Source organism: Malus sylvestris, chromosome 10 (genome assembly GCF_916048215.2).
Source record: "Malus sylvestris chromosome 10, drMalSylv7.2, whole genome shotgun sequence".
NCBI classification, from domain to species: Eukaryota; Viridiplantae; Streptophyta; class Magnoliopsida; order Rosales; family Rosaceae; genus Malus; species Malus sylvestris.
This window is the reverse complement of record NC_062269.1, coordinates 38,723,677-38,748,899: the sequence shown is the minus strand read 5'-3', so window position 1 is coordinate 38,748,899 and position 25,223 is coordinate 38,723,677. Positions and strand designations below refer to the sequence as shown.

The 25,223-nt window shown below is 39.1% G+C and overlaps 3 protein-coding genes, 1 non-coding gene and 1 pseudogene across 4 annotated transcripts; 2 read left to right on the top strand and 3 right to left on the bottom strand.

Annotated features, from left to right (window-relative positions):
• Positions 1-2,096: 2,096 nt before the first annotated feature.
• On the bottom strand, positions 2,097-3,341 carry LOC126586956 (ethylene-responsive transcription factor ERF091). The gene has a single exon (XM_050251914.1). The coding sequence runs from the start codon at positions 2,948-2,950 to the stop codon at positions 2,147-2,149; it is 804 nt and encodes a 267-aa protein (XP_050107871.1). The 5' UTR covers positions 2,951-3,341; the 3' UTR covers positions 2,097-2,146.
• Positions 3,342-12,770: 9,429 nt separating this feature from the next.
• Positions 12,771-14,711, bottom strand: LOC126584732 (GDSL esterase/lipase At5g45950). Its single transcript, XM_050249062.1, has 5 exons — positions 14,375-14,711; positions 14,129-14,259; positions 13,790-14,023; positions 13,291-13,537; positions 12,771-13,145 (listed from the first exon to the last, which is right to left on the bottom strand). Exons 1-5 carry the CDS (start codon positions 14,652-14,654, stop codon positions 12,955-12,957), a joined length of 1,083 nt encoding a protein of 360 aa, XP_050105019.1. The 5' UTR covers positions 14,655-14,711; the 3' UTR covers positions 12,771-12,954.
• A 3,917-nt stretch (positions 14,712-18,628) lies between these two features.
• On the top strand, positions 18,629-18,701 carry TRNAE-CUC (transfer RNA glutamic acid (anticodon CUC)). The gene has a single exon. It is a non-coding gene; the product is annotated as a tRNA-Glu (tRNA).
• On the top strand, positions 18,632-23,228 carry LOC126587573 (negative regulator of systemic acquired resistance SNI1-like; annotated as a pseudogene).
• LOC126587572 (uncharacterized) lies at positions 23,106-24,867 on the bottom strand. Its single transcript, XM_050252657.1, has 7 exons — positions 24,664-24,867; positions 24,463-24,554; positions 24,311-24,377; positions 24,186-24,216; positions 23,695-23,835; positions 23,404-23,485; positions 23,106-23,317 (listed from the first exon to the last, which is right to left on the bottom strand). The coding sequence occupies exons 1-7, from the start codon at positions 24,799-24,801 to the stop codon at positions 23,284-23,286; spliced, it is 585 nt and encodes a 194-aa protein (XP_050108614.1). The 5' UTR covers positions 24,802-24,867; the 3' UTR covers positions 23,106-23,283.
• Between the last annotated feature and the right edge of the window lie 356 nt (positions 24,868-25,223).

Below are 25,223 nucleotides of genomic sequence, written 5' to 3'. Positions count from 1 at the left end.
TGGTCTGCAGATGCTCCATACGCAAGCATTCGCAATGCAGCAGTGATTTTTTGCTCAGGTAGGAGACCCATAACACCACAAGCATCCTTCTTTTGCACAAAGTAAGAATCATGGTTGCAAACATCAGTCATGATTATGTTGAACAAATGTCGTTCCATTCTAAAACGACGTCTGAAGTACGTATCAGGAAATGCACTGTTATGGATAAAGTAATCGTCCAATAGCTCTTCACCCCGTCATTGCCTGCTTCTATCAAGGTTTCTTGAACGGTTGGGCCTGCATATCTGAACAACAGTCTGGATAACTCGACGGGAATGTGAGGCTCTGGCCATTCTTGTTTCGTCATCTCTCCTTCTACGCTCCTCATCCTCTTCCATCTCATTTTCGGCTATCTGAAGGTTGAACATTCCTTCAGATTGGTTAAACAATTCTTCTTCTTGCTGATCGATTTCCCACATCATCCTTGATGAAGAAGAAGACATTGTAATGATGGATGGTGAAGAAGAAGCAGAAACTATGAATAATGAGATAGAGATGTTGAGAAAATTGGTGTGAGATTTGTGAGGATTGATGGTGGATTATATGGACGATTCAGAAAGGATTAGATTGTAGATAAGGCCACGTGGCATGCCGTCATTCGTTAAAAATCTGATCGAAATCTATCCTCAAAGATTCTGAAAAGATAATGACACGTGGCACGATCGTATTGGATAAAAATCTTATCGAAATCGATCTCCAATAATTATCTTTTCGGATAATGACACGTGGCGCAATTTTGAACGAGTTAAAATCTGATCGAAATATATCGTCAAAGATTCTCAAAAGATAACGACACGTGGCACGATGACATTGGATAAAAATCTTATCGAAATCGATCTCCAATAATTATCTTTTCGGATAATGACACGTGACGCAATTTTGAACGAGTTAAAATCTGATCGAAATCTATCGTCAAAGATTTTCAAAAAATAATGACACGTGGCACGATGACATTGGATAAAAATCTTATCGAAATCCATCGCTAAATAATTGTTTGGTTTTATAAAATGACACGTGGCGCAACGAGAACGATTTAAAAAATCTTATCCGAAATTACAAATAATTTTATTTTGTATTATTTAAACAAACAAAAAAACTAATATTTTATTGCCTATTGCCTGGGGGGAGGGCTCCAAGGGTGGAGATGCAAATGACAATTACTGTTCATTAATGGCAGTTACTATTCATTTAAGGCAGTTACTGTTCAAAATGGTGGATTCAATAGTGGATTGCTAGGGGGAAGGCTCCATGGGTGGAGTTGCTCTCAACGTTTTCATTTTATTTGCCTCTCTATTTTAAGCCAGCTCAGATATATCCTTTTAATGGTAGAGTAATGCTAAGTAGATTGTAGAAAAAAAATTAAAAATTAAATGACATGGAAGTTAAAGATTGAGTTATTATTTAAGCGTTGATAAATATGTTCATTCCTATTGGTGACAAATAATAATTTTATTAACAAATTTAGTCTCCCTATCATTACCCTAAAAAGTTAATCAACACTTAAGTAATAATCCACTCATTAACTTCCTTATCATCTAGTTTACAAAATTTAATCTATAAATTTGATCTACCTAAAATTATCCACCAATCTCTCGAACTGAGAATAGTAAAATAATTAAATAATATAAAACTCTTTGAAAATCTGAAAAAGTAAATTACAAGAGTTTTTTTTTTTTTTTTGGTAAAGAAGTAAATTACAAGAGTGGTTATAACATGGAAACCTTTTGTATAAAATCCTAAAACGCTTGCCGATGTGTCTTAAGTTGGCGAGTCACTATCCTTTATTGAAATCTTAACAAAGCACACTATAATTGTTGATTAATGTTGCAAATTCCACGAGAAATTGTATGTAAGTATATAATGTTTTGCTATCTCGTCTTCATTTTTTTTATTTTTTAAAATTATTTATTTTTAGATAGAAATTGCTCTCTCTTTCTGTAAGGCTAGTTTGAATGGAAGTTACACGTCATGTTCTTCACTATGACTACAAATAGTTTCGGACTGCTACATTTCTATTTGGGCTGCAAAGAATGTTCCACAGACTCATTCGTGCTCGCTAGATACATACACATCAGAAGCATTGCTTCCTTTCTTATTCTAGCCTTTGTCAAATAGAAGACAGCAAACTGTCCAAGTAGTCACTTCCCAGGTCTTGGAACTCAAATACATCAAATTCATGATCACACATCTTTTGCATGCTTGCCTTCCTCTTCACTGCAGGTTTTCTTTCCTCAACATTTTCTTCCCAATCTCTCAACCCTCTCTTCCGAGGATTCGAACCAATTGAGGATGAAGAAATGCTGAAGAAATCCAATCCCATGGCCTTTGCAACTGTTTCAAGGGGGAAGTTAAGATGTGCCTTTGAGCCTCTAATTCTCAAAGCAGCCTTGTCATAAGCCAAAGCGGCCTCCTCAGCAGTCTCAAAAGTCCCAAGCCAAACCCTAGCCCCTTTTATTGTTGAGTCCCTAATCTCTGCTGCATACTTGCCCCACGGCCGCCTCCTAACTCCGCGGTAGTGCTTCGCAATTTCCACTTTCTTTGCTCTCTTGACCTTTGCTTCACATTCCAAATTTGTAGTTCCATTGCCTTCTAACTTGTCATTGCAAGACTGCTCCGTATTTTGTGCAGGACCAACAACACTGTCCAGAAGCTCCTCCCAGGCCTCAGTCCCCATTGATATCCACCTACCTAGACTTGGTAGCCTTTGTAGAACTTCCATTGAACCTTCTCTCCCATCAAGAGGAGGCATATCTTCCCAGGATTGAGACAATTCTGTTGCGTTTTTGGGTCCATCCACACCGATAAAGCTCGCCCACACGTTCTCTAGTACTATAGCCTCAGATGCTGGCTTTTCTGCATGAATATCTTCAGATGCTGGCTTTTCTGCATGAATATCACTATGTACAGTCATATTCACACAATTTGAAGTCGATATGAGGGGAGAGAAGAGATTGAGAAAATGGGCAATATAAAGGACTAAAGAGAGACGCGTGAACAGCTAAGCTTTTAATGAAGGGGCTGGAAACTTGTAGCTCAATCCAGCTGCTAAATACATGGACGATTTCAGGAGTTTAAGAGTTTAATAAAATGTGGGATTCATTATTAAGTCTCCCACATCGACTTGTGTGGTGTTCTAATCATTTCCGCGGCTTTATCGATGTAGATTCTATGTACTTAGGGTTTTCTATTGTCAACACCTTCCTCAAATTCATGAAGATTACATAAGAAACAAAGAAGAAGACGAATTGAAAGCTGGACGGAGTATTAAGTTGAGTTTTTATATTGGCATGCTTACACTCTCGCTTTTAGAGAGGTCGCACTTGGTGCGATGGCAAGTGCCTTCGCCCATGAGCGGTAGGTCTCGGGTTCGAGACTTGGGAGCAGCCTCTCCATAAATGGGGGTAAGGCTAGCCGACATTCACCTCTCCCAGACCCTGCGTAAAGCGGGAGCCTTGTGCACTGGGTACGACCTTTTTTTATGCTTACACTCTCGCTTTTAAACAATCCTAAAAACCTACTATAAAATCATTTTTTCCTTAAGGTACTCTTTGAAAATAATTGCAGAAAGATGGCTGCAGTATTCAGAATTGTATTTTAGGACTCAACTAAGACAATATAATATCATATATAGATGGCACTTGGCAGAATCAGGTGGGAAGGGATTTGGATCATTTGAGGATTAATTAGAAAAAATATCTCATCTGAACATAATTAATTAATTCTTGTTGCAAATCAGATCCCTTTCACCTGAAGCTACTGATTTCACAAGTAAATTCTTGTGTACCCTTGAAAAAAGATATAATATGAGAGTTCTAAAATCTTTTTACCCACACAGAGAAGAGTGCTAAATTGTAAAGTCCAAAAGTGCTGCCCTATACTAATTTACTTGAAGACTTTTCCAAAAGAACATTATTTTATCATCGAAAAAACTTCAAAGAGGGAAGTTGAAAACGCTTTAGTCATTTGAAATTTACACGGAAAATATAATTGTTAATAATTGTAAAACTCCATCCAATCCAATGTTGTGATATTCATTTTTTGGACTAATCCAGTCCCGTCCAAGGAACCCAGAAATGGCAGTGAACACGGTATCCAAGAAATGCCACGGTATTCAACCTTGTGATATTCATTTTTTGCAATAAGCTGGCATATCTTAGAGCCCAAGAAATGCCAGCTTGATTAACAAGTAGATGCATAAATACAAGCTATCAATGTCATAAACTAGCCGCACGCTTCACATAGAATAATAATACAATACGTAGCTAGTGAGAATAAAAATAATAAGGGCTGATGATAAAAGGGGAGGTTGGATTTGCAGAAGATCAAAGCAAGCTAGGGATGTTGTTATGTAGATGCGGCGTATGAACATGATTTGGAGTGGAATATTTTTCAAAATCCGTGGGTGCATTTGAATTAGGCGTGTTAGAAATGTATTCAGAGCCAAGGGGTTTGACTTTGATCACTTCTCCTTGCTTCTGTTGATGGCAAAAGGAGAACATATTCTTGCAAAGCTTAAGTTGTTTGGCATCTCTCGCTGATTTTTCACTTGTGCTAGGATGTCATGCGCTCCCTCAAGCTTCAACTTGATATCGTTTTTTTAAGACCTAAACGCTTGGTTAGCTAGGATAGTGTGTCATCTTTGCATTCAAATTCAATTATCCCTGCTTCATAAAGAAAAGATCTAACTACATTTTACACCCTCCAGGTTTTGCATAATATTTGAAAAAGACCACAAAGCTTTAATTTTATCATATTACATCATGAGGTTTTGAAATTGAAAAAGTATATGATTTCTATTTATTTGATTGTATAAGCTTTCATTATATTGACGATGTGGCATATTAATTCCACAATAACCCATAAATTGTCTCACACTTATCATATTATCAATTTAATGAAGGGGTAGACAATAGTCAAAATAACACAAGGCAAAAAAATCCCTGTGGGGAGTAAAAATGCATCGTTAGGGGAGGGCTTTGCCTAGAGAAAAGCACTTACGCGAGCGGCGGTAACGAAGCGAGAGTGAGAATGTCGGCTTGATTAACACAAACATTGGTGATGGATTAATGCCCTGAAAACCTAAGGATTCCTCCATAAAATTCGTTCACGAATGATGAGTTATGACCTAAGATCAAGCCGAAAGGCGTAGTCAACGACTCTAAACTTAAAAGAATATAAACCTGAATAAAACTTTTATAATATTTTTCTATTAGATGTTCTAATCAAATTATTAATAAATATAGCGAGTAAGTTTTTTTTTTTTTTTTTTTTTTGGAAATCAGAAGATTCAATAACCGGGCAAAGATGCCAAACAATACAAAGAGAGCCTACACCGAAGCAAACAGCCAATAACTACTTGGAAAGGGTAGAGCGAGGAGGTTACAGAGAAAACACGATGCCGCAACAAATGCTAGAGTGTCCCTCCACACAATACCACAAACCATTAAGGTGGACAAGGTAAACCGTCGTTACACAAAACATGAACCAAGGAAGATGAGGGTCTATCAACCCACACATGATCACATACTTCCCTACTACTTCGCGACGCCAAATGGTCCGCTGCTGAATTGGCCGGTCTTGGAACCCAAGACCAGCGGTAATTAAGAAACTCCTTTCCCAATCTAACACAATTCAGAAGAGAGGGGAAGACATCCCAACCGCCTTTCTTAGCCATGTCCCTAAGGCAAGAAATCTATTCCAACGAGTCAGACTCTAAAATAATCTTATTCCATCTCATCATCTTGCCAAGCATACACCCGTGCAAGATTGCCATAGCCTTTCCCATAGCCACACTAGTAGCTTTCACACCTGATCTACTAGCAGCAAGAAACCTCCCTTCCTCATCCCGTGCAACAATACCCGTGAATCCCCGTCCATCACAGGATCCCCAGCTAGCATCCACATTTATCTTAACGAAACCCGTACACAGAGGAGACCAACAAACATCAACCAATTGAACCAGGCCACGAGGTGGAAGCGTAGTCCGAGGACCACCCCGGGCTTCTTTGAATGTAGAGACCGATACAGAAATGGCCAAAATAACATGCCTAGGATGAATTGGTTGCTAGTTGAATTGCATATTACATCGGGCTTTCCATATATGCCAACAAGTGAAAGCGATATATGAGAGCATATTGTTTCTCACCTCAATTGATCCATTCGCTGAATCAAACCTCTGTAACAACCAGCCCGCCCAAGAAGAAGTATCCGTTTGATTAATCCTCATACCCAAGCTTCCCCCGAACCAAACAGCCTCCACCCACGGGCATTGCAAAAATAGATGTACAATTGTTTCATCCTGATTCTTACAAATCGGGCATAATGGAGATGGGGAAGATCTTCTTCGGAAGAGGTTTGCCATAGTAGCCACAGCTTCCTGAAGGGTCTTCCATAAAAAGCATCTGATTTTTGGAGAAGCCTCAAGTTTCCACACACACTTCCACATATGGGCAGGAATGGTGACCGAGGATCCAATATTAATACCCCCATGGGGCAGATTCCGACCAACCACCCATTTATATCCGGATTTAACTGAATATACCCTTTTTTTATCTAGGGGCCAAACCAAACGATCACGTAACAAAGGGTCTCCAATATGGGTCTCAAGGATAACATCAAACTCGGACCTTTCCAGGAATGGCTTTAGAAAATCTATATCCCACATTCTATTCTCAGAGCAAATCAGCGAATTAACCACCAAATTATTAGAAACCTGTACCGTCCCCGATGGAGAAGGTCTTCCCATTGGAATAAACGGGATCCATCTACCAACCCACACCCTAATCTCATTTCCACTCATAATCTGCCAATGAGCTCCATTACGTAAAATGTCCCTTCCAGTGAGGAGGCTAGACCATGCCCAAGAGGCTCTCCCACCCCTTTTAGCATCCATGAATGAACAATTAGGGAAATACCGTGCCTTAAGCACCAAACCCCACAAAGAATTCGGCTCCTCAATTAATCTCCAACACTGCTTAGCCAACAGGGCATCGTTGAACACCTCGAAACTCCTAAGACCTAACCCGCCCATATCCTTCGCCCATCCCAACTTCTCTCTAGAAACCCAATGAATACGTTGTTCACCATCTTTTTGCCCCCACATGGCATCCAACTCATTGCATAGAGAAGTAGGAAACTTGAATAAGTTCATAGGATATGCAGGGATTGCTTGCGCCACCTCTTTTATGAGGACCTCCCGCCCCGCTTGAGAGAGAGCGGCTTTCTTCCATCCCTAAGCTTACCCAGTAATCTTTCTTTAACGTAGGCTAGCCCACTTTTTTTCGAACGACCCCAAATAGCGGGAACCCCCAGGTAGACACCTGGATCTCCAACCTTCTCCATACCTAGTATGTTCGCCAAATGAAGTGATAAAGACTCAGGCATATTGTTACCAAAAAATACGCTTGACTTTGACTTATTAACTTTTTGACCCGACGCCAACCAATAATCATCAATGACTTAGGATAATTTCCAATAGTTCTCCTCCTCAGCTCTCAGGAAAATCAGAGTATCGTCAGCAAAGAAAATATGGGATATTGTCGGGCCAGGCTTGTTCATTTGGACTCCTCTGATCCAACCTCTATCACTAGCCTGCTGGATACGAAGTGATAACACTTCACTAACCAACAAGAATAGGTAGGGGAAAGCGGATCTCCTTGTCTGAGCCCCCTAAAAGGCACAAACTTAGTTCCAAGAAGACCATTCAGAATGATTGCAAAATTCACAGAAGAAATGCATCCCAGGATCAAGCTTTTCCACTTACTGTCAAACCCCAATTTCTCCATCACTGCCATTAAAAAATCTCATTCCAGCCGATCGTAGGCCTTATGCATATCCAGTTTAATGCACAACTCGAATTTGCATTTTGCTTTTCTCAATTTAAGAAAATGGAATAATTCATGCGCAATTCCAATATTGTCTTGGATTTGCCTTCCTACCACAAAGGCGTTTTGGGTAGGGGAAATTAACTCCGGAAGAAACGGCTTGAGACGATTCGCCAAAATCTTCGAAAGAACCTTATAAGAATAGTTGCATAAACTGATGGGCCAAAATTAAGAGACGGATTCCGGGTTTTGAACTTTCGGTATCAGAGCCAAATGAGTAGCATTGATTCTCATGGGATTTTCTAAACCATGCATTAATTCTCCAATAATTTCATTCACATCCGCAGCAAGAATGTCCCAATGAGCCTGATAGAAAATCCCCGAGAAGTCATCGGGACCAGGGGCCTTCATCCCACTCATCTGTAAAGCAGCATCTTTCACTTCATCAACCGAGACCGTACCCATAAGGGTAGCATTCATTTCATTGGTAACATTTGGAAGCACACAATCGAGGATTTCTCCCCACTCCCGGTGCCCAGACGATTTTGAATAACTCCATGAAATGATCATCCACCAAACTCCTAATCAGACTTGGGCTTTCAATCCACTCTCCGCTGCTATTTTTTAAAGTCACCACCTTATTTCTTCGTCTTCTTTAAAGGGTAGACTGATGAAATAATTTTTTGTTGGCGTATCCCTCGTTTAGCCATTTCACACGGGATCTTTGCTGCCAGTAACACTCCTCCTGCCTCCATAATTGATCAAGATTGTTGGAAAGAGCCACAATTTCCTTCTCATTCTCCTTCCAATTCTGTTGGAGCCGACCCAGACATTCCAACATCTCTTTAATTTGCCTTCCACGGTTACTGAATTTTCCCCTGCTCCAGTTGATTAATTTGGCATGACAAATATTGATTTTATGATTCCATCTCTCAATAGGACTCCCCTCCCTGGAATGATTCCAAGCATTTCTCACGATGTCCCTGCACTCCCCGTCCTTAGCCCAAAAGGCCTCAAAGTGAAACATCTTCTTCAATTTATTACTCTTAGGCTCACAAATTACCACCACATGACTATGGTCAGACCCTAGAGACGTTCCGATTTTAACCGACGTATTAGGCCAAGTGGATTGCCAACAAGCATTCATCAATCCCCTATCCAGCCTAGCCTCTACCAGCTGCCCATTTTGAGTCCCCCTCCAAGTAAATTTGGGTCCATTAAATCCCAAATCCATAACCTCCACCTTGCATCTAAACTCCTCCAGGTATCTGGGACGGTTGTATCTCACTTCTGCTCCCCCAGATTTTTCATGATCCCATAAGACTTCGTTAAAGTCCCTACCACAAATCCATGACATATTATCCGGGCTGAAATTCTGAATCATACCCCTCCAAAATGCCTCTTTCTCCATCCTGTACGATGTCGCGTAAACTCTGGTAAACCGAAATTTAACCTGTGAGTCAACCAACCCACATCTAGCATCAATAAAATGCTTAGAAAATTCCATCACCTCCACTTGGACAGAGTCCTTCCACCAAAGGCTAAGCCCTCCAGCTCTCCCGATCGGAGCTACATCAAAACCATTCGAGTACCCTATCCGCCTTCTTACTCCAGCTATTCGATGATCTTTCATTTTGGTTTTTGAAAGAAAAATTATCGAGGGTCTGTGTTCCCTTATTTGCCCATGTAAGGCACGAACCATCGTGTCCGACCCTAGACCACGGCAGTTCCAAAATAGGTGTATCATGGCAATCTTACGGCTGAGTAAGGCCAGCCACCACCACCTCGGGATGAAAACCCCATTTTTTTAGACCTCTCTACCTTCTTCTCACCATCAGGGGTCATCTGCATAAATTCCCCAATTTCCTGCTTTTCTATCGGGACCTCCTGCAAGCTCTCTTCCGTATAGCTCTCATTTTCCATTAACAAGTGTCTGTCACTTATAGGCATCTTACCCAATCTAGTAGCATATCTCTCATCTTTTCCTCTTACTTTGCTTCTATCATCGCCAGTTTTCATTTTTTTTCTAGGATGATAGACCCTCCTCATTACTTACCCCTTCTAAATCCCTTTTACTCTTACTCATTCCCCTTTTCGACTCATGATCCGAATTCGTCGCTGTTTCTGTTTGTTTCATACTTGGATCTCTTATGTGCAGTTCCCTTAAACAGTGACCTTGATTATACAGCTCCACTATTCCATTCCCATTAGGTGCATGGTTTGGTTCCACTAGTTCCTCTATCACGATAGATGGTATTCTTCCATACTCATTTGGATCCACCCCCGGTTGAAAACCCAATACAAAGCGGTTCTGCCCCATGAGCCCACAACCATCCCTGATCCATTGGGCCGGGTTAGGAAACAGTCTATCTCTCATTCTATTCATCCTGTGCCATTTCCTTGAACTGTTTCCTAATCCTTGCTGAGGTACAGGTTGTTTGGAAACACCCTCCCCAGATGCACTTGACTCATTATGCACCCCAATACTACCTCTTGTTCCCCTCATTCTTGTCCCCGTACTTCTTCTCTCCCCCATATTGATGACCACAGGTCTTGGCCTTTCCATAAAGGCTCGCACTGGTGCCACTTTTGTCCATTCCCCATACCCTGCCATACCTCCCCTCACAGCTTCGAAATTGCATTCATTGTTGGCATGCCCGATTCTTCCACATCTATAACAAAAATCTTGAAGTCTTTCATATCTAACTTCAATCCACGTCTCCTCTTTGTTTTCCCGCGGGAGCCAACAACCGATAACAAGGGGCTTCGAATTATCGACCGCAACTTTGACTCTCAAAAAACCCTAGCCCTTTTTGGATCTTCTACTTCCTCCACTTTCCCTATCGTAGAGGCCAAACACCTGACATTTTCTTCTGAACTCAAATTAAGCGGGACACCCCTAATTTGTATCCAAAACGTGACTACTTCCACATTGACTTCCTCCAAGGCTAAATCCGGTGGCCATTTTTTAACAGAAAAGTTCTGCTTCATTACCCCCCAAGGAACCTGATCAATGATCTTTATGGCTGTGCTCTCATTCGGAACAATGATGATGAAAGTATTGTCCTTAACCCACTTAATTTCTATCTCCCCCATCTCTTTCCATAAGGATCTAAGAACATTTTGAACTCCCCATTTGTTAAGGATCTTATTTACCAAAGCTGTACCCACTAGCTTTACACCGTGTTCCATAGTAGAAAGCTCTATTTTTTTTCTCTAAGTGCACTACAAGTTCCTCCACTTCCGCCCCAGCCATCTAACTCCTAAATCGATAGAAACTACAGACCAGTTTGTACACAATATACAATAGATAGACAATAGGGATTATCCTCCCAATCTTACTACCTTTTTCCTTGGCTCTCCTATTGACCTCCCAACCCTTCAACACCAATTGGAAATACCAACAACCCACTGACAAATTAACCAGCATTTTTTTCCACCCAAGAGAACTTACCTCTACATTACTATTAGAATTGAATATTGCTGGGTGGTTGGCCTAGGCTCTAAATGCATGAGAGGACTGAGGAAGATTTAGATTTACTTTCTCGCCTGATTTTGGTTGTCTGCATTTATTATTGGGACCACCTTCATGAATGATAGATCTGCCATGCACCTTTAGTTGCTTCGAGCATTTATGACGGGTAGGAATAAACCCCTTTTCACTTCTTCCTGCCATTAGAGCAACTCCAGCGGATGCTGGTTGCTCGGGCGACATGGGAGGAGAAAGGGCCTGAGGGCCGGTGGGAGCAGCTCCAGCGGGGAAGGGCCCGAGTGAGGGTGGGAGCCTGAGCGAAAGGGGGGTGGGGAGTCGACGGGCCTGTGGCCCGAGTGCTTTGCAATTTTTTATTTTTTTTGTGTCAGAGAGAGAGAGAGAGAGAGAGAGAGAGAGAGGTTTTTTATTATTTAAACAAACAAAAAAAAACTATTATTTTGATTGCTTATTAACAGGGGGAGGGTTCCAATGGTGGAGATGTAAATGACAATTACTGTTCATTAATGGTAGTTACTATTCATTTAAGGTAGTTACTGTTTAATATGGTGGATTGAATAGTGGATTGCCAGGGGGAAGGGCTCCATGGGTGGAATTGCTCTTAGAACAAACCGGAATAGCCTGCCCAGATCTTGACCCCACCAGGAATTATCTGACAAGGAAGGGGGATTTAGGACCGATTTTGTTGAGAGCAATAACTGGTATGGGGAAGGGAAAGGTATGTTTGGTTTAGGTAACTTAAATGCCAGGGATGGGTTCCGCAATGACTTTAAAGAGAAAAAGGGTGTTGGGAAATTAGGAGGGTGAAAAAAACTGAGATCTGATAAAAAGAATTTGAAGAACACCTGAAAGTAGCTTCAGTACCCACACAGAGGAGGGGCTCTCACGGAGGAGAGAATAGCTCTCACAGAGGAGAGAGTGGTCACTGGTTAATTTGGAAAGCCTAAAATATAGCAAATAAGTTTGTGCAGCTATATATAGTACAGTTATGCACATCAGCTTATGCGTAGGATGGTGCTGGCAATTCTCTCCAGTGGCAATAATAGACCAGCACATTGTGTTAGATTACAATTTTTTTTTTTTACCTCACATTAAAATTGCAAATTGATATGTAAAGCATGAATATTAATCTCATTAATGATATATTATCTATTTATCCACAAACAAAGAATGAAAAAAAAAAATGTTCTATTTGTACAATTTCAGTGCATTTGTATGTCTCAAATCCAGATAAGTATGTTTTTTGGCCTTCACTGCACCCTACCCAGAAAACATACAAGTTAGAACTTGTTTAAATTAGCATTCCGCTCTGTAATTGGTCGTATCATCAAGGACTATAATTGATCAATTACTATAGTCGTTCATGAAGATCGTATAACCCAAGTGTGCAAAATAAAATGCAAGCATACGTGTCACAGTTATATTGTGAAAAAATTGCGTTATGTTGGACCAGGAAATGATTATTACAATTACTCACGTGTAACACAAATTAGTTGAACCTTCAAATGGTACTTAAATTCTTTTGACAACAATCGATACAATTTAAGAATCACCAACCGATTTCTTGTACATATATCACTGTGTACCCCGATCCAAATTCTCTTATACAAAGAGTGTTTCGGAAAGAGTTTCGACAGCCTTGTCAGCAATGATTTTGTACATTTTTTCAGTTGGATGAACCGCATCCCAAAATACGTACTTTGCTGGGTCAGTGCATGTTTCTAGTCCCCTGCATGAATCTCCTAATTCTATGGCTCCAGTCCCGCAGCATCCTTTTGAAGTTTCAGCCAAATCTGCCAGTTTTCACAAAACTTTTTAGTTTCTTTTAGTTATAACACAGAATTTGGACTTGTCTCCATTATATAGTGTCAAATCAGATACGAATTACTTATTTTTAATAAATTTATGAATAAATAGTAAGCAGAAAAATTGACTGACCATATAATTTTGGGTTATTTATGGCATTTTGCATAATACCATAAGCATCAACAAAACCAATTTTCATTCTGGATGTTTTGGTTATGGCCTCCAATTTCTTTTGTATCCTGGAACTCAACGAGAATGCCACTTTGTTGTAATTTTCAGCACAAGCTGTCACGTCCATTAGCGTTTTCACTAGTGGCATGCACCCCAATGGTGGAACCCCAACCACAACCAATCTTGTCGCTCCTATCCTTTCCATTTGCTGCACCAAAAATAAACCTAAAAAATGTTTAACAATACAGATTACAGATATGTGTATGCAATTTTTCTCTTTTTGCACACTTCTCTTTGTGTCTCTTACTTTACTTTACCTTGATTGATTGAATTCAAAGGCCAAGATAAAAAGAAATGTATGCAGAAGGAGAAAACAGGTGTGTCGAAACCATTTCGTAGGGATTTTATGGATTCAAACATTTTAGTTAGGGCCAAAGATTAGGAGATTAAAGAAGAGGACCTGAATGCCATTGGCCATGCAAGAGACTAAGTAATTTTGGTACTCTTCAACACTGAACTGCTTGGGTCGAGTTGGGTCCAAGTAGTAATTTTGGACAAAGTCATTTGTGCCCATACTCAATATGAGTACAGCAGTTCTAATAATATCCTCAGCCTTCTTCTGACCTACCAATTTTATCAGCTTGACTTTGTAATGCAAAAAATACTTCAGCTGTCTGGGAAGAGACAATACACTCTGTTTAATCAACAAAAAGAAAATTGATATACATTAGTTTTCACTTGTGATTATGTGACCGTCACACTAAAATTTCTCGTTAAAAAGTATTCCATAGTCAGTTACCGAAATGTTGGCGGTCAAATCATCATAGCCGGAACCAGCTGATGCGAAACTAACACCATGCGGCAGATCTTGCAACTTCAAATTGGGGTCGAGAAATGCTGGGATTATCTTTGTGTGGCCAAGGGCATCCGCTGGTAATTGATCATAAATTGAAAACATGCAAGTTAATTGAATAAACACAACATATAAAATACAAGTAAATTAGTCATAATGTGACTAATTATGAATTAAAACTGTGTTACGTACCAATAAAATCTGTGGCAAGTCTTCCATTAGAGAACCTTCCGGTAGGGCGGCCATTGAAGAAGTCTTTCCCATAAGGAAGGAAGTTGCCCTTCAGGAAGGTCGGTAGAACATTGTTGTTGCCAGGATCAACACTTGAATCTCCAAACACTAAGACACATGTCACGTTGTTCCGAGCAGCGACTTCCCTCACTCGGCCAATGTCGACTGCTCCTGAGAGCAAAGGAAGCAGCAAACCCAACGTTACAATCAGCACACCCATCGCCACCATTTTTGAATGCATTAATGTTTTTCTGTGGAATTTTTGCCACCCTTCACCTCTCCTTTAATAGGCCGGTGATAATTAAATGACTGATATTGTTGATTGAGTAAGATTACGTAGACTAAATTTGTAGACTAAATAATGTATCACCAATAAGAAATAATCATGTTAATCAACACTAAATAATAACTCAATCATCAACTTCCATATCATTTAGTTTACAAAATTTGATCTAGAAATTTGATCTTCCTAGCATTAGACTGGTAGGTTTTGACTCGTCGACAGTGTTCTCATTGATGGTTGCATATATATGTTGTAAAATGGGTGGCTTGCAATAATGGGAAGAGAATTCAATGCTAGCGACAGAAGCAGATGTGAAACATAAATGTGGACATGGCGGAACCTGCAAAATGCACATGAAAGTTATTGAGCTAAACCAAGGTTAAAAATGATAACAACACTAATCTCTTAACATATGCGTTGGTCGAGTTGGCCCAGTTCTCTTCACACATGAACTCCACAAATAATAGGACTTACCTGAAGTGAAATAGGGATATACATCAACGGGTTGTAGGGTGTCCAAAATTAATTATTTGACACATATATGAAAGTTAACACACATTGTAGACCATTAGTTAGCGTCTCTGTTTCATGTACAACAAATAATGATTTTACCCACCCATTTTTTCTATATATAAGGAGGCTTCTACCTTCCAATTACAGCATGTCAAATCTTCAGTTCCTAACCATACCAATGTTATTCCAACTTAATCACTTATTGTTAAGGGTGCAACTTGGGTTGGGTTAACCCGAATCTGCCCATGCCAACCCGATTTCAAACTCAATAGAGCGGTTTAAAATAAAGTAAATACCAACCCAAACCCAACTCGGCCTCAACCCAATTAATTATTGGGTTGAGTTGGGTTGATGCTTTGCCCATCCATGCTAACCTAAACCCAACCCCATTTCTAGCCCAAATTGCTCATGAACATATTACCCATCCCATTTCATATTATATAAGCTAATGTGTTACAAGATTGAAATTGATAAGGTTGGGCAAACCCGAACCCGAATTAACCTGAACCCAAACCCGAATTAGGAATGTTGGGTTAGGGTTGGGTTACCATCTAACCTGCCCAAGTTGCACACCTACCTATTTGCCAGGCGTTGGGTTTTACCACAAGGTCTCAATGTTATTAGGATGAAATTATATGCTTATATATTTGTATTTTATTTTCTCAATTCTCCGGGGACATATATTCAACACCATATTATCTCTTTCTCTCGAGGTTTTACTTTCTCAAAGGCTTGAATGTAAAATGTACAATTATATTTACAGTGAATTATAAACTACTATATACGTAGACGTAGCCCAATTCAAATTGAACCACACACAAACACAATATTTGTGTGATTATGAGTCTTGCTTATGTTTATCCGATTTTGTGCATGGACCACAGGATATGTATTCTAAGTGAGATATATCTATAATTAGCAGGAAACAGTAGCCGGGTCTCGGCGTTTTAAGCAACAAATTCATATATAGCATAAACTGGACCACGCATATGCAGTCGGTCGGCTAGCCTGCCTAACCAACAAAGTTAGGAACAAGTTGGAGTATTGCAACTTGCAAGGACCGTTCTCAAATATTCTTCCGCACACTTCTGTGTATTACTTATTTCCAGATGCAAAATATGCATCCATGGACCATAGTGTCTCCTGAAAGAAACCCTAATTACAGAAAGGCTGAAACAAACTAATTAAGCAGAGCTGCATCCAATAATTAAGCTCCTTTGGCGGTGAAACAATACAGCTTTATTGCTGGACAGAATTAAATGCTTCAATAATTTTCGGCAAATCTTTAAAGATAAGGTCAAGAAATTGGGTCTGCCAGAACTCGAAACCCAATTGATATTGTGATATATATACGTTGTAGGGTTTTATCTTGCATGTGTTGGCCGATGATATCGGATCGAGAATATATAAAGCTAGCATATTTAGTGCTTGAAGAGAAAGTAGGTAGTGCAATTTTAAATATTCAATAATTCATTGATTGATTTGACCCAAAAGAAACTCATTGATTAATCTTGTAGCTGCTGAAGGTAGTAATGCACGTATATTTCTTTTTTTGAGGAAGTAGTAATATACAGATTACTTTATTCGATCGCATCATTTCTCTGCCCAGAAATTGCTTTCTTTTAATGCGGTTTAAGGTGGTAAACATCATTGTCATTGATCATAAAGATTTGGGTTCTGCTTGTACCCAACTTGGAGGAAGTTAGGATGGCTCAGCTCAAAAGACCAGGCATTATTTAAGTGCTTAAATCGATCATAAACCTAACTTAATTGAGGCTCGTCTGGTAGTAGGACGGGTGAATAAGAAATGTATATGCTTAAAAACTAAAAACCAAAAAATTGAAAGAATGTTTAAGTTGTTTCACTTTCAAGTTTACATTTTTCCTTCTTTCTTCCATCTCCTCCTTCCCCCATTGCTCCACTGTATTATTATTCCTATCTTATCTCATGTACTAGAAAATGTAGTTACCAAAGAGCCTTTGAACGACAGATAAAACACATAAGTTTTCTTTCATATATATTGTGTTCTGCGCAGTTCACGATATTTATTTTGAGGAATGCTGGAGTCATTTACTTGCTTAAATCAATCATCTTTATATATAGAGCCAAGGGCCAAATGAACAGTGTTTTTTGTGTCACAAGCTTTACAAAAATAGTTTAACAAAAATGCCCCTTAAACAAAAAAACTTCAAAAGCAACCCAAAATAATACATCAAATGTGGCAAGGGTATTTTCATCATTTTAACCGTGTTTTTTTATAATTAATTTTTTTGTACAGTTTTTTTTAATAAGTAAAATCTCACAATAGGCTAGCAATAATGTGATTCAATCAGATATCCATTAAATATTATTTTATCTATTTTTAAACACGTTCAAAACATCTTAAGAGAGGCGTGTAATGCCAGTTATAAAAAAAAGTCTTTCGTACGTGGATAATAATGTGATTAAATTAGTTGTCAAATGATTTTTTTTTTGAACAAACGATATTATCTACATTAAGTGGGAGGGGAGGTGGGCTTAGCCTTACAATGGGCTAAAAATAATATGACTCAATTAGTTGTTTATTAAATATTATTTTCTATATTCTTAATATAAATTCAATAGAGACCGATTTTATTACATGAATTCAGCTGCTTTAATTGGTTTATGAGGAGTTTTTTCTAGCATGATCTAAGATTATTTATTTACTTCAAATATTTGACTTTTCTTTTATTAATTTACGCATATAAATACATTTAAAACGTGTAAGTCGTGAGTAGTACGCCGTGATTCAAAAAATGCATTATACACGCGCATGACGCGTGCATGAAGGCTAGTAAACTTAACTAAGGCTCGTCTGGCTTTTTTTTTTTTTTTTTTTTTATAGTGATAAAGGCAAGAGAAAATAAATGAGATGAAAAAGGGTGTGGAAAAATGGTAGTAAGAGGGGGTAAAGAAGAAATATATATGGAGAAAAACTAAAAAAAAAAGAAAAGAATTTTTAAGTTATTTTCACATTCAAGTTTACTTTCTCGATGTTTCTTCTATCCTCCTCCCTCCATTGCTCCTCTTTTACGCAGAAAATTTGAAAAATAGCTGAATTGCAAAAACACTTAAACCATTAACCCAAATTTGTAGACTTGTAAGATTTTAGCCACTTGAGGTAGGTTTGAGCATGACTATATTTCTTGATCTCGAGTGCTCTTGTGGCTATATTTTCTAGTCTTAAATTAGAACATGAAAAAAAAGGGTTATCAGTCTTCAGGGAAATTAGCTATAAAAGAAAGAATTTAAACTTTGGTTGGTAAAATAGAAAGAAAAATATGAAACACATGAACAACATAGTCTTTACGAAGTAAAGTTTCTATACAAGCAAAGCACCAAAGATCCAAACTTTGTCTTAATTCTAAAACTAATTCTTTAAAAGAACTACCAAGTCCTCCGTTGTAGTCTAGTTGGTCAGGATATTCGGCTCTCACCCGAAAGACCCGGGTTCAAGTCCCGGCAACGGAATTCATTTTTTTTTTTTAAATTTCTCTTTCGTTCCAAACACAAACGGCGTCAGTCCGTCTCCGTCTGCCTGGATTTTTTTGGCGGGAACATAAACCCAATGCAGGTTAGGGTTTCGAAATTCTGGCAGAGGTAAGATGGGGAAGCCCGGCAGTACGAGAAACGTGGGAGGAATCGAAGAGAACATATTAGCGATCCTCGGTTCTTCCGAAGCTAAAGACAATCAGGACGCCTACGAGGATAGTAAGTCTTAATTCTGCTGTTCCCTTTTTGTTGATAATTTCCTGTTTGGCTGCTGAGAAAATTCGTCAAGAAAATGAAGTTGGGGAACTAAAATTGGTTCCTCTATCAGTTGCTTCAACTCTGTTCTATATTAGAAAGGGAATTGCACCGTTTTATCTGTATTGTTTCTTCCAACATTTTTGGGCGTTTTTCAATCGTTACTTGTTTATTTGGAAATTGGTGAACAGGAATCACTTTTCTCGAAGCCGTTCGTGCTGCTTCCATTGTACCGAAAGATGGAACTCCACCTACCTACTCTCTCTCTCTCTCTCTGTGTTTAAATTCAAAAAGAAGGGAAAATATTGGATCTTTGGAGGAAATTACCTTGTTTATAGGTTTATAGGCATAAATTTTCCGAAAAGATGGATTTTTTTTGTAATCTTCTCCATTTAGATAAGGTGCCCAATGCTAACGTTAGTCTTCAATTTATATTTTTATACAATCAGATGGTGCAAAGTTTCATACAAATTTACTTTTCCTGTATTTTTTTTAGGGTTTCCCTCGAGTATATTCTTCTGATGCAGATAAATCAAAATCATCCAGTAGCGTGCCTGAATTAATCGTGGTTGAAGAGGTACTAAGGTTTTATCTTCTCCCCATCTGTTTGATATGTTGTACTGACTCATATTGTATCAATTAAACGCCATTTCTGTGTGCTTGTTAGGCTTGGTTTCCATTCGCCTTCAGCTCTGAAATCGCTAGTAACGAAAAGGGAGCTGCTAACTACTCCGGGAGACCAGTTGACTCATATGTGGGTTAGATTTTTGGTTCATAATTATAATTGTTGTGTGAAAAGCTAGTTCACTTTATTATGTTTAAGATCCTAGTGATTGATGATATTTCCACCTGATTTTATATTTTTTGTTTTGGGGCTCCCGTTGGAATCTTATCTTCGTTTTGGTAAGCTCATCTCTTGCAATTTCACCTTGATTGAAGTGTTCTCTTGCCAACTGCAGAGTTTCCAATTTTTGATACAAGAACTTGTTGATGCAACTGGTGAAGCAAACTACCAAGCATCAGAAACAAAGGTTAGTTTACTTGCAGTAAGATCATAGAAAAGGTATAAGAGAAGATTTTGCATGCGCATAGTCTTTGAATATGTCTGATAAAATGATCAGAGAGCATAATATGACCGTATCATTCATGAGCTTTCATTCAATCCGTGGTTTTGGGTTTTGATTGAGTTTCATGTTTTTGGTAGTTTAATGATATAGACTTACTTAACCTGCTTAGTCTTGCTTCCCTGGGTAAGCGAATTTGCCCATCTTTTTTTGGTCTTATTTGATCTTTTGTTGCAGTCCTTGGCAAAGATGCTATTGTTTCAATACCTATTTAATGTTTTGGAATGGGATTTTCTACCACGTACCCGTATCTATAAAGGTAAATTGATATCTTCTTATCTGTTATGTTATGTACCTCTAGCTTTCTGGAAGTTTTAAGTTGCTCCTTATTGTATGCAGAAACACTGGGTAGTTCTGAGAGAGTCATTACTCAACATGCTTCTGGTATTCCCTCTCTTTCAAGCCATGAATACTGAAGAGCCCGTTTCACATTGCTGATACATTAATTGATTCTTATACCACAACTCTTACCCTCAAAAGTATCTTTTGAAGGTGTCAAGGAAAGTAAACCACAAAAGCTTGATGAAAGATTGCTTGACCATTATGTGTAACCTGTATTAAACCCATGCTGGATTCACCGATGATCTGATATGTTCAGAGAACTCTGTGGCACAACCTGCTGAAAGTTTTGATACTGCTGCTGCAAGATAGGAAAGAATACCTGCATAGCCATGCAGAAGTTTCTAGTAATTGTAAGCCCCTTAGAAATGTTTTGATGGAGGTTTTGTATAATGAATTTCTGAGTTGTCACTCATTTTGGACTTTTCAGATAATGGAGCTTGATGTATCCAAGCAGAGTGCAGATACGCAAGGTTCTACTACCAGAGCTGATAGCATCAGGTACTAGTTTGTTTTCTTGATTAAACGATAGTTGCTAGCTCACTTACTCTCTCTCTCTCTCTCTCTCTCTCTCTCTGTGTGCTTATATATCACCTTTTATTTTAATATTTTTTCTATGCAAAAACACTTTTCACATTTGGTGCAGAACTCCTCTGTTGGAGATGATTTTGGAGGAACTAACGTACAATAAAGAGATTCTTGACCCATTTCTCCAGGTTCAAATTGTTTTAGTGGCTATCCCTCACCCTCTCCCATTTGTGGTTTTCTATGTTTCTGTATCCCTACCATAGGTGACAGCCAGTACCGTTGACTTCACACCTAAGGAGTTACATTCATCTGTTAAATTTTGACAGGGGGAGTTCATTTGTATAACTGTTTACTGAAATCTGATGCTTTAGAAACATTGTTCTTGGTGCTTATAGTGTGGCCGCCGTTCTGTTTTCAAGTGTAATCGGGTTCATATGCACTTGGTGCATCATTAGCAATTTCTTTTTGTTTCTTAAGTGTCTTATATCTCATTAATTACTAACCTTAAGTATTAATTTGTAACAATTTTTGATAAGTTGGCCACTAGGTCTTATTCTTCTACCAGTTTATTTTATGAGGTTGCATTTGCAGGTTTTTGATGAACCTAAATGGAAGCTTAAGATGGTTGTTCAGTACTTGTGGAAATTTATTGGTAAGGTAAGTTTCCAGAGTGCGTTTATATTGTCCTGGCATTACTTTTAGTTTTTATATTACCTGTTGTCTGTTAATGTCCTCACTTAATCATATTCTACATGTCGTAGCCTTCCATTCGCACTCATAGGTCAAATGGTCGTCCAGATGATGATGCATCTTTCAACGGAGCGTTGAAGTGCTTTTCAAATATCACCAGCGCAAAAAGTACCATAAAGAAGATTAGGACAGAAGTAGTACGGTTGCTTTTAGCACATGGATTTCAGGTGATTATTCTCTTTATTCATTCTAGTGCGATGTTTTGGTTGATTCTTCAAAGGATGTGATGTCTTCCGTAACATTCTTATTGTGTGTGCGCCTGTGTATATGTCTGTGTGCATTGGTTACAGAAGTGTTCGTCTATGGACAGTATGTAGCACGTAGATATAGCTTGTCTTTTCTTGTGGGACTACCGAACATTGCCTATCACTATGTGCCATTGATTACATGGTGTTAATGCAGTCGATGGCGTTTAGAGGGCATTATGCAAGCGAAATGACCCAAAATTGTCTGAAAAGGCCTTAGATGTAAACTTGTTTCCCAGTTGGATGACAGTTGGACAACTGGGATGAGTCGATATACATTTATATCCGATTGGATGGCTAAGAAGACGTACTATGTATGTGTATGTGTGCACGACCACGCACCCGTATTTAATCCTATGATAAATTAACACACCAATTGGCTTTTTATCTTATGCTATGAGACTTACGATGTTAAGTCAACTATGGTAGCATGTCTTACACTTTAACCGTAAGTTTCGTAGACTTTCTAAGTCTATTTCAGGCTCATTTGTAGCTGCCATGTGAGAACTGTCTGGTTGGAAACGCCTCTACTTCCGATGAAGAAACAAGGAGTGGCTCACTTGTTCAAATAATATAATGTCAGCATTCAAAAATATGAAGGCAGCAGACAAGTAAGCTCCGAATCAGAATCGGTTTTTACTTGTTTGTTTCTTTATTTCCTTCGCACATAGGGAGTTTTAACGAAACACTCCCGGTACTGTTCACTTTTAACCTCGTATTATTACCAAAACATGGTTTAGGCGCATGGAGATCTCGTCAATTGGAAAGGAAGCACTATTTACGGCAGCTACGATGGTATCAGCAGAGTCATAGTATGTTACAGGTAACCTGATTCAAAGCTCTAGTATTTATACGCGTATTGGCTAAACTTGAATCTTGAACACGTCTGTTTATCGGGAAAGATTCTGATCCTAACCTACGGCAACTGTAATTTTTTATCTGAAGAACCGATATCTGAGCTTTGCTTGTTTCCGTGTTTTTCAGGTCAGCTGCAAACAGCATCCAGTGAAAGCTTAACAAGAACTAAGGAATGTGCCGCGCGCTTTGTGTTTTATGGTCGGTCCTAAACCTTCATTTCCGCCTACTTTTGTTCTAGGATAAATCCGTGTCAGGCTGTAGAATTGTAGTGAGATCGTTCGACAGAGATCAAACAGAAAACCAAGAATGTATAAACATTAATAGGAATGCCACCTTTTGATGTATCGATCCATATATTCTGCCTGAAAATTAACATTTCAATCAAGAAAGTCAAATATTACATCCCAGATATTCAAATTCCTGTGTCCATTGCTAAATCTTCACTTGAGCCAATCGACGAAATCATGATTGTTCTTCGCTCACATCATTCGAGTTCCTGAGATGATTGTTAGCAAAATTAAGTTCAGTCGAATGCAAACACGGTGATGGAAAACACCGGAAATCCCAGGGGAGTACACTCACTTGGGGGACTGTGAGTCGATCTGCATTGTGACTGGTCCGTCATTCACCAAATTAACCTTCATCATTGCTCCAAACACACCATCTGCACATCCAATCAAAGAAACAAAAGAGATCAACAAATCGAACACATTCAAAGCAAAAGAGCCAAAACTCGAAAATTCTGAACCAAAGATAACGGAATGCAGCGGAAACAGAGTTCTTCAATACTGTTTAGCCAGATCAAGCTGTTTATTTGACAATGTTTGCAGTACATCAAACTTACAGCACAACTTTCGGGTTACAAGACATCACCTTTGACTGCATCTGGTTTGTAGGATTTTCTGAAGCTCTCAACCACAGAAGCATAAAAGGGCTTCGCTTTCTGAGGCGGCATCGCCACATGAAAATCCGGCTTGTTGCCCTTCAAGATTCCGTACAATGTAAACTGACTCACTGTCACATTCTCACTACAGCATTAGAGTTCACAAGTACACATATATGGATAACATATGACCGTTTGGTCCAGCATCGCTCAATTTTCACTTTAACTTCGAATCTAAAACCCGCGTTACCAAGCCAACAAGGCTCCCTGCTTTGCGATGGTCGGGAGAACGTCTATTGTATGTAATCTTACCCTTATTTTGTAACGACGTTGTTTTCACGACTCAAACCCGTGACCTTTAGGTCACAAAGGAGCAACCTTTCTGTTGCGTCAAGGCTCGCCCTCTCGAAAATAATCGATTGAAAAATTGTAATTTATATGTTTCTAAAATAAAATAAAATAAAACTTTTAGCTGAATTACCAAGTAGGACTTCATAGTTTCTCTGCATTACCTGAAAACGTAAATAAGAAATATAGTAAATAAAAAAAAAGCAGCATAGGAACCGTTAATTCAGTTAAGGGTAATGCTAAAAAGGGAGAAATTACGTTTTGGTCCCATCCTCTGCCGGTGCTTTCATTTGGGAACAACCTCATATTCAAGACCTTCCGGCATCTGAAAAATTTTCACTAATTAATTTTCCAATAAAATAAAATAAATAAAAATTGAGAGAAAAATTAGTTTAGTAGCGAGTACGGACATGTAGTCGGCGTCGGAGGTGGAATCGGAGTCGTGGAGGCCGACGAGGACGAGGAGGCCCGGCCCAATCTCCGACACGATGCGCCCTTCCACCTGCAATTTGCTATCTTACGCAGTTGAGGCGTCGGATAATAAATAATATACAGTATACCAGATCGAAATTAGGGGTGAATGTGGATGTGGGGAGTGTGGACTGACTGACCTCGACGCTGGCGGAGGCGACGCGCTGGACGACGGCTCTCATGGCTTTGATTGGTTTAGGGTTGGATCGGGAGCGAAAGTTGTGGGATTGGTGCGTGTGCTTGCAATAGTGAGGCAGCGGCAGCGGCAGGCAGTACATGTTTCTGCTTTTTTGTTATAGGTCCTCTTTTTTTTTTTTTTTTTTTTGAACTTTTTATTCTCGTAATAAAGTCTGCATCTGCAACAGGTGTAAGCGATCTTTTGGACTTTCCACAGTTGGTCCGGAAAAGTGAGCGTGTTCTTAATATATTGAGCTCATATAGGAGTGTAATTTTTACGATAGGCAGAAAAATTTGAGTGTGATAAAACCGTATTTTCGTAGATATGTTTATTTCACCAAGTCTCTCTTTGAGATAATCATTACGTTTGTTGTGCGGGTTAGAACTTACCCGATAAGAAATTTCGTTACCCAGGATTGTTATAGTTACGGTCGTTTTCACATGAACTTTAGTTGCCGGCTCCCCTGTCAGTATGTCACCAACTTCCTTGACCATATGACACTAGGCAAGCGTCAAGCCCCGT

What these genes read in the sequence shown, in the direction of transcription:
- LOC126587572 (XM_050252657.1), bottom strand. Translation starts at nt 24,801, where the DNA reads ATGTACTGCCTGCCGCTGCCGCTGCCTCACTATTGCAAGCACACGCAC. An exon ending in GCAGAGGATGGGACCAAAAC is followed by an intron (nt 24,217 to 24,310) that starts GTAATTTCTCCC and finishes TTACGTTTTCAG; the next exon opens with GTAATGCAGAGAAACTATGA. An exon ending in ATCGACTCACAGTCCCCCAA is followed by an intron (nt 23,318 to 23,403) that starts GTGAGTGTACTC and finishes CAATCATCTCAG; the next exon opens with GAACTCGAATGATGTGAGCG.
- LOC126584732 (XM_050249062.1), bottom strand. Translation starts at nt 14,654, where the DNA reads ATGCATTCAAAAATGGTGGCGATGGGTGTGCTGATTGTAACGTTGGGT. An exon ending in ATTTGACCGCCAACATTTCG is followed by an intron (nt 14,024 to 14,128) that starts GTAACTGACTAT and finishes TTGATTAAACAG; the next exon opens with AGTGTATTGTCTCTTCCCAG. An exon ending in GCATGGCCAATGGCATTCAG is followed by an intron (nt 13,538 to 13,789) that starts GTCCTCTTCTTT and finishes TTTTTGGTGCAG; the next exon opens with CAAATGGAAAGGATAGGAGC.
- LOC126586956 (XM_050251914.1), bottom strand. Translation starts at nt 2,950, where the DNA reads ATGACTGTACATAGTGATATTCATGCAGAAAAGCCAGCATCTGAAGAT.